Below are 11422 nucleotides of genomic sequence, written 5' to 3'. Positions count from 1 at the left end.
TGCTGCCAGAGAGCTGGCTGTGGGACCTCGGGCAAGTCATTTTACTTGTGCCTTGTTTACCCCTCTGAAGGGAGGGAGATTAATAGGACCGAACTCAGAATTCTCGTGTGCATAAGATCATGTTGTGAAGAGCGCTTTGAACCTTCCTATGCAGTGTGGTCCTGGGCCTGCGGGATCCCCTGGACCTTGGGAGGATGCAGACTCAGTCTCCACACCAATCTGCACTTGAATGAGGCCCCAGCTGGCATGGCTGCAGTTTTTGAAACACTCGTGTAAAGTAACCCCAGGGAGGTACCCATCACTGGCCTAGTCATCCCCAGCGGCCACACCTGCTCCCAGGCCTGCTTGGGGAGAAGCCCCCAGAGCAAAAATGTGAACCAAGGGCTATCTGTTTCACTTTATCCTTTTCTACTTTATTACTTCAAATTAACAACCACAATAAAGCTCAAAAAAGTCCAATATTTACACAGGAAAAAAGTACAAAATTCCCCCCAAAGTTCTTCAGTATTTTTTTTTCAGTTTTTTAAATTACAAAGTAATAAAAAGCTTTGCTCTTTAATTAAAAAAAAAAAAAAAAAAGGAAAAGAAAAAAAGGGGAAAAAGAGGTAAATAAATTAGGAAATACACACACAGAGAAAACAAATAAAAATAAAGTAAAAATGGGTGTTAACTAGGAGGGGTGGATGAATCCGGTGCCCAGCCCTGACCCCAGGCTCCTCCTGGAGAGAGAGGCAGAACGTGGGGAGGGAGGGTGGGGCGCCAGGTGAGTGTGGCCTGCCCAGAGAATTAATTCATAACCCAGGAGCCGGATGCTTTCTGGAAGTAGTCACAGATCTGCCCTAAGACCACGGAAAGGGGATGGGGCTGCCACAGGCTGCTGACAGTCTCAGGGATTGGCAGTGACAAGGACCCTCTGTGCCCTTCTTGGGGGCCACGGAAAGTCACCGCCTACCCCTGTGTCCTTGTTAGGAGGGCGAGAACCAAAAGTCCGCCTGGCAGGTGGGGCAGGGCACCTGCTGTCCTGGGAGCTACAAAGACAGACAGACACACACAAACAAGGAATCCCAGCCCCCCACCACCTCGCCACCCATTCCTCAGAGTCTTCTTGGAGAGGCAAAGAGACCCAGACGTTCAGGGGACACTGAAAACCCCAACCCAGAAATTCGGCCACAGTCATTTCGGGGCAGTAGGAGCTGTGCCTGTTTCCTGGGGTCCCAAGACTCAAGAGCACCCAGTGGGATCTACCCCGACCAACCACACCATTCCCCCCGGCTCCTCAGGCCACCTCTTGATGGCACACGAGGACCAGCGGCATCTCCAACATGCAAATAGCCCCTCTCGGCCCGGTGTCTGCGCTGGCTGGGGCGCGGCCATGGCGCCTGGCGTGTGGAGCCCCATGTCGGGGGAGCATTCGGCTGCCTGAAGGTTGTGGACAATGGGAAACGCGTAGGGACAAGAATCCTCTGTGCTGAAGGCATCCCATCTTCTTGCCAATGGCAGAAAAAAAAAAAAAAAAAAGGAAAAAAAGAAAAAGAAAAAAAGAAAAATAAAAGAAAATCCATCGTCGGTTTTATGCTGGGTTTTTTTTCTTTTTGTTCTTTTGAGTGGTTTTTTTCCCCATCTTTTTGTTGTTGTTGTTTTTAAAAGAAAATACAGTGAAGACACTGGAAGGGGGAGAGAAGACAGATCAGGTGCACGTCTGCCTCTGGCCACCATCCGCCAGACAACCTGAGTCCCCATGCTCCTGTCCCGAGGCTTTGAGCCCGTCCCTCTCCAGGGACACAGTGGGTGCTCCATTTTCATGGGAAGAACAAGACCTCTCTCCCTCCTCCTCTGTCCTCTTGGTGAGCAGCCACGTGCCCACCCCACCCTGCCACGGAAGGACTGGTTCCCGGACCTGAGAAGTGGCGAAGGCAAGCCCTGTTTCACGTCCCAGCTCTAGCCGTGGAATGAATTTCTGCAAATCACCTCATGCTCAGGGCGTCCTGGTGTGAGGCCACACTGGCGAAGCCCCCTGCCACATACCTATTCCCCAGGGAGCTCAGACGTTTTCCCCTACAGCCCTCCCCTCCCAGAACCTCCCCTCTGCCCCCTGCGCTTCCCCAAGTCAGGCTCCAGAGGAAACCTGCTTCCAGCTCCTCAGGCCCACATGTGGCCATGGGCGTCCCACGGCGATTCACACTGGCCAAAGGGCTCTGGGAGGCCACCAAGGGCCACGTTTTACATCAGATAAACCCCCAAGTACATGACCCTGTTCTAAGTGCTTTATGGGAATGACATGTTTAACAGCCCAAGGGCTAAGGTAGGACTAAAGGCCTGGGGACAACCGTCAGCCCCCAGGGCTGTCTCAGCTAAGAACTAACTCCTCTGCAGACTACTGGAAGGGGGGCAGGGACAGCGAACAGAGGGACAGAGAATGGAGGACTGGCCTGAGGGCAGAGGGAGGCTTTTTCCAGCTGAAATTAGCTGGTGTGGGCTGGGCTGAGCCAAGTAGCTCTGAGGTAAATTCTCTCAAGGGCTGTTGATGGGGTGGGGGGGGGGGGGAGAGGCCCTGCCACTCCCCCCTGAGGCCACGGGTGTTTCTAGACCTGGCTGGGCTCCATCTGCCGCAGATACTGACTCACCTAAGCAAATACTGGTCCGATGGTGGCTCTTCCTCACTTTCCGAGATGGTCAAATGGCACGCTTGTCTTTGGGAGGAGAGACACAGAGGCGGGGAGGGGATAAGCTGCTGCTGACCGCAGTGTGGCAAGTCTCTCCCCACTGTGGAGCTCCCTGCCCACCCCCACTGCCCCTGGAACCAAGGGAAGGGGAGTGTGACCTCAATGACCCTAGGACATAGCTGCTTCAGAGACAAAGCAGCTACTCCGGGCCACATGGACATCACGTTGGGACCACCAGACTCCCAGCTCATGGCCCATCCTGGGGCTCACCCACCACAAGCAAAAGGACCAAGGCAGGTCTCCTGCCACCTCTGCAGGAGATCCCTGGGCAACTAGACTCCCCCTTCCCAACTTTCTGAGTCCAAACATGGTCCCAAGTGAGGCCACCAGCAGAATCTGCCCATCCCTCCACCCTGTGCTGACAGGGACCTGAGGGGAACTTCCTGATGGCTAGGACCACGACCCCTCCTCCATGAGCTCCCTGTGGCCCACCGGGCCCGGCCATGGCCCTCGGGCCCAGTGGCGAGGCAGAGGAGGCCGGCAGCCAGGGCAGCTCACCTGTGAGGCTGAAATCCGGGAGACCTCTTGCCGCCCAGTGAGGTCGGAGGAGGAGACGTTGGCAGGCGCCCCCCTGTGTAGCCTCATGCTCACCTTCCTCTCTCTGTCGACTCGTGAGATCGCTCTGGGAGAAGTATTGCCTAGAGGAGGAGAGGTAGGGAGAGGCAGGGGGAGGCCCCCCATCAGTGTCCAGGCCCCCGTCGCTCCGGCCCCCCTTGGGCCCAGCCCACTGTGCAAGGGGCCCCCCACCCCGCTCACCAGCTTGCTGGATGCGGGAGGCCGGGGTGGAAGCCACAGGCTCTGCGGCACTGCGGAGCCGGTTGGCAGCAGCCCCTGTGGGCGGGCCAGGGGGTAGGGCCCGGGTCGCCGAGCCACGGAGCTGTCCCATCCTCTCCTCGCGCTCGTGCTCTCGCCGCTCCCGGTCCACGTCCTCGGGGTTCCGGGCTGCGCCCTGCGGGGAAGAGAAGAGACCCGGTCAGGCCTGTGAGGTCCAGCCCTCCCACGGGGCAGAGTACGGGGAAGAGGCCGGGTGGGCCCCTGGGGAAGAGGCAGCTCGGAAACCCTCTGGTCCAACCTCCTCCCCACCAGGCGGAAGACCTGGAAATGACTCCCAAACACACAGTACAGAGAAACAAAGCCACACGACCGCCCGGAGGGAGGAGGAAGCTGGGTCAGAGGAACGGGCCGAGGTCACTCTGCCCTGGGCTGAGGCAGAGTTGGGAGGGCTAATGCCCCAGAGGACTAAGGGCACTCCTTGGCCCTCCCAACCCAGGTCCCTGCTGTGTTCCAAAGCCCTCAGCCCCTCCAAGTTTCCAAACAAGCAGGACAGGTGTTCAGAGACCCAGAGAATGAGGAACAAGGCTAGCTAAAAGCAGGGCCAGCGTCTGAACCAGGGAGCCAGCCAGGGGACCCCATCAAAGGTTGTTCTTGCCCCATCCCTGGAGCCGGCAATGACTTCCGGCAGGTGCTGTCGGGGAGGCCCTGGGACTCACACGGATGCCGCTGGCCCTGGGACAAGACAGGAGCTCAGGGGGAGCTCGAGAAAGAATGGGCTAGGTGCCCCCATGGGAGGAAAAAGAGGCCCAACAGGCAGGATGGGGCGGAAGGGTTCCGGGAGCCCCCAGGGCCTGCCCTCCGGCTGCTGCCACCCCAGTGCAGGAGGAAAGGAGACAGCCTCAGAGAGAGGAGCATGGCATGGGAGCGGCGTCTGGCCGCATTACCTAGTTGGTCCTGGGGTCGTCCACAGGGAAGGGCAGGGGGCTGGCATGAGGGGGGCCGCATCTGTGGAGGAGAGAGCTGCAGGCTGAGTAGGGGGGCCTGTTCATGGGCCACGGGGCACAGGCTCCTGCAACCCTGTGTCTCTCCCGGGCACCTGGCCAGGAAGGCCCTGCTATCCTTGGGAAACGAGGGCTGGGGGCGGCCCTTGCCTTTAAGTAACTCCAAGAGATGGGGGCTGGGGAGCAGAATGATCCCTGAACCCTAGTGAGGAATCGAGGCCCAAGGAGCCCTCATGACCTGTTTGGGCTCACACAGCTTAGGGCAGAGCCAGGGTTTAAATCCAGGCCTCTGCCCCCCGATCCTACTCTGCACCCCCAAAGAGCTTAGGAGGGACATACATCCCCAGTCCTCCCACCCACAAGCCTGATAGGGCAGGCCTGGAACCCCTGAGGCTCTAGCTCCTGACTCCAGTCTCCACCCAGCCCCACCCCAGACCCCGGGCTCCCATCAGCGACAGGACGGCAGAGAGCACCTGAGCCCCAGAAACAGAGCAGGCCTGTGTAAGAGCTGCAGCCCCATTCAGGAAACCACGGGCCGGGTGGGGGACAAGCCCATCCCTGGCCTGGGCCAACTGAGGCTGGTGAAGCCAAGGGGTCCACTCAGAGGGGTACAGGCCAGGGGTGAGCGACTGCGCAGAGGGCTACACCCTGACCCCAGCAGGCTCAGGTCAAGGCTAGCCCCAAAGCAGGAGGAGCTACTTTCCACGTTTCCATCCAACCAGTGACGCCTCAAGAAATGCACACCGGGGAGGTTTCTTGGCTTTTATTCGCCCACAGGAAACACAAAAAGTCAACACCAAAGTCACACAATCATCCAGCCCTGCAGTGCAGACCCCTGTCCTTGGCTACACTGAGTATCCTCCGGGCTTGCTGGTTGGACCTCGGAAAACGGTGCCTCCGTGTGCTGACCGCAACGTCCCAGGCTCCAGGGAGCCAGAGGTCCCGGGGCCCTGATGCTGAACGGGGTGGCTACTTCAGGGAGAGCCGCTCGCAGTCAGGGGTGGGATCCTTCCCCCAGGAGTCCGTAGCCTTGGGTGCCCAGCATGGTGTCTGGTCTGTAGGTAGGTGCTGGTAAGTGCATCGGGGGCCTGGCCTTGGGACGAAGGCATGGAAGGTCCGCACCACGTGTCTGCAGATGCTTCCGCCAACGGGCAGCTGGAGATGGTGGAGTTCACCGTGGGGTGATAGGCTCAAAGGCACCCAGCGATCCAGTCCGGGCCCTCAAGTCAGAGACTGGTGCAGAATAAGGCTGTTGGCACCTCTGTTTGGCTCCTGACTCCAGAGCCTGCCTCGAAGGGGACCCCGGGGAGGGGTCGAAGTGCCAGCAGTGGGTGGGGAGGGTGCTCCTGGCCAGGCTTGAGAGGAGATCTTGTCAGCTGGATGGTCCCATGAGAGGTTCTGTAAGGAGCCATCTAGAGCAGCACTGCCCCACAGAACTTTCTGTGATGACAGAAATGTTCACGTCTGCCTTGTTGGATCTGATAGCCACTCACCAGCCCCGTGCGGCTACAAACAACTTGAAACGCAGCAAATTCGACTGAAGAGCTACGTTTTCAGTTTTGGTTAATTTTAATTAATTAAAAATTAGCCACACGTAGCCACCAGCTACCATATTGCATGGCGCAAGCCCCAAGACAACATAAAACCCGTTCTCGGAGCTACACTGCGAGGAAGGGCCAAGCCCATCCCTGAAGCCGACCCAGGGATGACTTTCCACACAGATGGGGGCAGTGCCCAGCGTCCAGATACCTTGAGCAATGAACACCCTTTGGGCGAGAAGAGCCGGCCCCTGGCCCTCGGCCACACTCCCAGCTAGGAGGTCTGGGCCAGAAGGTGCCCCACTGCCCATCGCCCACCCCCACCCCTCGAGTCCCCTGGCCTGTGGGACTGTGGCTCTCTGCCCAATCTCTGTCAGACTCCTTAGGGTACAGTACCAAGTCCCCGCCCAAGCCCCAGAGAGAAGAGGGCCGCGAGCCCAGGTGCTGAGCCCTGCATCCAGGAGAAGCTGCCCTCAGGTCCTGGGCATCTGGCGTCCGCCACGAAAGGAGTAGCACACCAGCATGAGGTGCAGAACAGGTGGGGGCGCTTAATGAGTTCAGGTTCAATACAGAGGCCACCGTCAGGGTCTTGCTGAAGCCATTCTTGGTGCCCATTCCCACCAGGCCCTCCAGGGCAGTGAACATCATCCCTTCTTCAGGCTCCGTTCATGAGGCAGCTGATTGATCCCCAAGAATCTCACGGCAGGGCCTTCACCATTCCCTCTCCACTGCACCCCACCATGCCAAGGGACACCTCCTCAGGCCTGGCCCCGATGGGCTCAGACACATCTGGTGACGTCAGAACTGGGGCCCCGGAGTCCAGACCACAGGCCAGTAGTTTTGGGGGGGCAGCTCCTCCACCTCCTCCACGGGCCTATCTGGAGGGCCCTGGGTGCCCAGGGGCGCCGGGCACCTGGAAGGGACAGAGAGCACAGCAGAGGCTCAGCCTCTTGTGCTCGCCCAGCCAAGCGGTAAATCTTGGAAAGGCCGGGCCTCTGAGGGTCCTTACCAGTATGAGGGTGAGTACGTGGGCCCGGCACAGGGACAGGGACAGGGACAGGGCAGCGCAATGGCTTCGTTGTCACGGGGCTGAGCCTGGCTCGAGGAAGCCCCCTTTTCCAGAAGAGATGTGAAACAAGACACACGATTTCACAGATTCCGGAGCTCTGGGCACTGCTGACGGGCTGACGCTTCTCCCCACCGCCCCCGACCCCCAAAACCCTTAAAAGAGGGAGACAGAGCAACCGCCTAGCAAGACCCAGGGTCCCATGACCAGGAAGAAAGAAACCACAATGAATGGGTCCAGGCTGGCCAGAGGGGCCATGGTGAAGGCAGCTGCCTGGGGCGTGCAGGATAGCAAGAGCAGGGTGGTGTAGGCGACAATCAGGACAGCCGGAGGGCCCGCCAGCGCCATCCACGCCCTGCCGAAGGCACCTAGGAGGGACTCAAGGCCTGGCCAGGTCCTCTTGGGCCCGGTGGGAGGCGGTGCCCTGCCTGGGCCCCACTGCCCGCGGCGGCACACACACTCAGCACAGATGAGGCTAGAGTGGGAGGACCGCGGGGACTCCGGGAGCCCAGCGAGGTCGCGTGCCCTGTCCAGCTCAGAGCCCCCACTTTTCGGGAGCCCCACCCGCCACAGGGTCACTTTGGCCTTAGGAGTCGGGGCCTTCCCCGTCCAGTCCCCCAAGCCCGCCTTGGCCTCCAGGTGACTCACGAATTTGAGCATGTTCCAGTCGAAGACGTAGTCGTAGGAGAAGCCCTGCCGGTGGAAGAGGTTGCGGAAGAGCTGGCGCAGGTATGAGTAGTCGGGCTTGTCGTCGAACCGCAGGGAGCGGCAGAAGTTGAGGTATGTGGAGAACTCGGCTGGCAGAGGGCACAGAAAAGGCTGCCGTGAGGCCCAGGCTCCCGGGGTCCCCACCCCCGCAGCCCGCATCATCTTCCCCACCCGCTGTCCCTCCAAAGGCTCTCAGTCTCAGAGGGGACAAGAGGACAACAGAACAGAACAATGGTCCTCCTTATGGCGCTAAAACCCTTGCATGCCGGGGAGCAGAGCCTTGAAGACTCGACAAGAAGGGCCGGGAGTTAGGAACGCGCGCCCCCTCGCAGCAAGGGCACCCCAGGGCCACAGGCCACAGCTCTACCTGCTCTTGCCAATCACTCTGGGGAGCAGGCATGCAGATGGCAGGTCAAGAGCTGTCATAAAATCCAAAGGACAGTCAAGGGCCCAGGGGGAGCTCCCAACATGACTGAAGACACAGGAGGCAAACCTCCACCTCCTCCTCCGGAAAGCAGGGCCGGGGCAGCCCCCGGGATGAACAGAAAATGCACACTGGCCTCTGGCCCGTCCCTGGCACGGGAGTTCCTCAAACCCTCATAAACCCTTAAATGCTAACAGAACTGGGCGCATCTTTTGTTCCAATGAGGCGACTCTGGGTGGCCTCCTAATGGCTCCTGGATGGGTGGGAGCTGGTCACCAGAAAGACCAAGCCTAAGACCATACTTAGAAGTTTAGAATTTCCAGCGTCCATCCCCAAACACTTCTTTAGAAGGGAGAGGGCCTGGAAACAGAATTAGTACTCACTTATGTCTACACGAGGAAGCCTCCATAAACATCCCAACAGCATGGGGTTTGGACAGCTTCCAGGTTGGTGAACACATCCCCATACAGGAGGGTGACACGCCCCAACTCCACGGGGACAGAAGTCCCTGTGCTCAGGCCCCTTGCAGCCCTCACGCTCTGTTATCTTTTCATCTGGCCGTTCATCTACATTTTTTATCGTGGCCTTTCGTAAGGTGCCACACAGAGGAAGTTTCCCTGAGTACTGTGAGCTGCTCTAGCAAATTCATCCCTGCTGGGGGAGGGGAGAATGTGGGAACCTCAAACTCGAAGCCGGCCGGTCAGAGCACAGGTAGAAAGCTGGACTTGTGACCAACCTCGGGCTGGTGGGGGGCTCTCATGGGACGGAGCCCCAAACTATGGGATCTCCCACTGTCTCAAGGCAGACCGTGTCAAATGGAGTCAAGCTAGAGGGCACCCAACAGTGTCCCAGAGAACTGCTTGATGGGGGGAACCCCCACACGTGTGGTGAGCCCATGTATCAGAAAGGGCCTCTGCATGGGTGGTGAAGGGGCCTCACAGGGCGAGGAAGAATGAGCTTTTCTTACTCGAAGCCCTCATGAGATGAGGCGGAAGGGGGGGCCCGAGCAGTGACAGCCAGCCTGTGACCAACGCTCTGACGCTGGGGCAGCGGGGGTCCAGTGTGGGCTGGGTGGCCCTGTCTTCCCCTCAGGGAGGCCTTGAAGGGTTCCCCGGTCAGCCGCCGTCCCCACGGGGCTACTCACAGGGGTAGCCTTTGCAGAGGACCTCGATGGGCGTCGACATCTTCTTCTCACTGATGCGCTCGTACTTCTGGCGCTTGGTGGCCGCTTTGAGGCCCTGCCAGGGCAAGGAGCCCAGGTTGAAGTACATGAGCACGTAGCCCAGACTCTCCAGGTCGTCGCGGCGGCTTTGCTCTGCACGGAATCAAGGACAGGGTGAGGGGCGGGGTCCGCGGGGGCTCCTGGCCAACAGGGACCAGGCCCCCCTCCTCCAGGACATGCTCCTCAACTGAGGGGCACCGCCCACACCCCTCACCCCACCGCCTGGCCCACCAGCTAGCTGTGACTCCGGCAGAGACACAGGTTACAGTCACCCTTCTACAGAAAAAGATGTGGGGCCCAGCTTTTCCTACTCAATCAGGGCCTAGTTTCTCCAGCTCAGGCACCTCCGCATTCAGCAGCTAGAGAGCAGGCAGCCCAGGGCCTCCTTGCCAGCCCCCTCTGGGGACAGGGCACAAGTGCAGCCTCAGACAGGGCCAGGGTCAAATCCAACTCAGTACCTCAAGCACCCGTGAGCCCGTGTCTCCCACACAATGGAAAGCGAACACCCGCTCGGGTTGCTATAGGGCTGAAGTCAGGCATCTTAAGGTGGTGGCCATGCCACAGCTGTCCTGAAGGGGAAAACCTGACTTTGTGGCAACAATGGGGGGAATACCTCCAGCCGCAGAGAGCCAGGGCCCCGGCCCGCTAGTCCACAGGCCTCATGCACTCACCGATGCCCAGGTGGGTGTTGATGGAGGCGTAGCGGGCAGTGCCAGTCAAGTTCTTGTTTTCCCGGTAGGGGATGTGCTGGTGCGTGCGGGCGTCCCGGTACTTCTTGGCCAGGCCGAAGTCGATGATGTACACCAGGTTGCCCTTCTTCCCCAACCCCATGAGGAAGTTGTCAGGTTTGACGTCCCGGTGTATGAAGTTCTTGGAGTGGATGTACTCGATGCGGCTGATCTGGGGGAGGGGACAGCAAGGCATTCAGCGAGCGGTCTGGGGGTGTGCTTCTACCGAGCAGTCGGGGCCAGGCCCTGCAGTGGGGCCTGAGGGCTGGGGCGGTAGGGACAGAAAACACACATCTGTGATCCCTGCCTTGGGTAGGAGAGAAAGATCTGTCTCTGCAGCTGTGTGAGATGATTTCAAGGGGGCAGGTCAGAGACAGCTTCCTGGAGGAAGTGACACAGACAGGAATTGTGAAAGAGGAGTTCACCAAGGTTACTATGAGACAGAGAGGGGAAAGAGCAAGGTAGGAAAGCTAATGGTAAGATCTAGAAACAAAGCCTGGAAAGGCATCTGGGCCCGCAAGGAAGCCTCTGCTGCCCAGCTGTACGCCCACATCGGACTAGAGGAGCCGAAGTTAGAGAGGAGTGTCGAAGGTTGTTCTAGCAATCAGATTGTGGGGGAAGGGAGGAGAGGGAGGAGCACCAGTGAAGCCTCAACTCAGCTGGGGTGACAGAGATGGAGGACCAAAGACAGGCTCTGTGCCCTAGCTTGCCAAGGACACCAAAGTCAAGCAGACACACAGACCCTGTCTTTCACCACTATGTCAGAAACTTAAATTAACATATAAGCACACGGTACGTTCTCTGGCAAGTCCGTTCCTTCTCTGGGTCGGTCTCAGGCTTCTGAGAACAAACAGACTCATCTGGCTTGGCTGAGTATTACCTACTGTGTCCAATCCTGAGGGAATCTGACAACGCTCCCCCGCACACGCACATTTAGCCTGAAACTGCAGGGGTCTGCAGACTTCCAGTGGGCCAGCCGCAGACCCAGAGCCTGCCTAATGGGAGCCCTGTCCATGTGTCATTCCGGATCCCAAATCCTATGTTTTTCTCTCTCTCTCTCTTTTTTTTTTTTTTTAATATTTTTTTTATTTATTTGACAGAGAGAAATCACAAGTAAGCAGAGAGGCAGGCAGAGAGAGAGGAGGAAGCAGGCTCCCCGCTGAGCAGAAAGCCCGATGTGGGGCTCGAACCCAGGACCTGGGATCATGACCCGAGCCGAAGGCAGCGGCTTAACCCAC

At 58.8% G+C, this 11422-nt stretch overlaps 1 protein-coding gene across 8 annotated transcripts in view; it reads right to left on the bottom strand.

The window, feature by feature from the left end:
* Positions 1-622: 622 nt before the first annotated feature.
* LOC111157515 (casein kinase I) overlaps positions 623-11422 on the bottom strand; it is a 34031-nt gene continuing 23231 nt past the window's right edge. For 2 of the 8 annotated variants that reach the window (XM_022518992.1, XM_022518989.1), the window contains 7 exons: positions 10128-10356; positions 9379-9549; positions 7751-7899; positions 3480-3672; positions 3222-3361; positions 2625-2690; positions 1621-1664 (listed from right to left, as the gene is read on the bottom strand). In XM_022518992.1, coding sequence (XP_022374700.1) covers positions 2658-2690; positions 3222-3361; positions 3480-3672; positions 7751-7899; positions 9379-9549; positions 10128-10356 — 915 coding nt within the window. In that variant the 3' untranslated portion in view covers positions 1621-1664; positions 2625-2657. Of the gene's footprint in view, positions 1487-1620; positions 1665-2624; positions 2691-3221; positions 3362-3479; positions 3673-4441; positions 4503-7078; positions 7900-9378; positions 9550-10127; positions 10357-11422 lie in introns of those variants that run through there. The other 6 variants (XM_022518985.1, XM_022518986.1, XM_022518988.1 and 3 more) reach the window with 5 other exon arrangements.

This window comes from Enhydra lutris, unplaced genomic scaffold, assembly GCF_002288905.1.
Source record: "Enhydra lutris kenyoni isolate GAN:26980312 unplaced genomic scaffold, ASM228890v2 scaffoldscaffold55, whole genome shotgun sequence".
Classification (NCBI taxonomy): Eukaryota; Metazoa; Chordata; class Mammalia; order Carnivora; family Mustelidae; genus Enhydra; species Enhydra lutris.
This window is presented reverse-complemented; position numbering and strand designations above follow the sequence as displayed.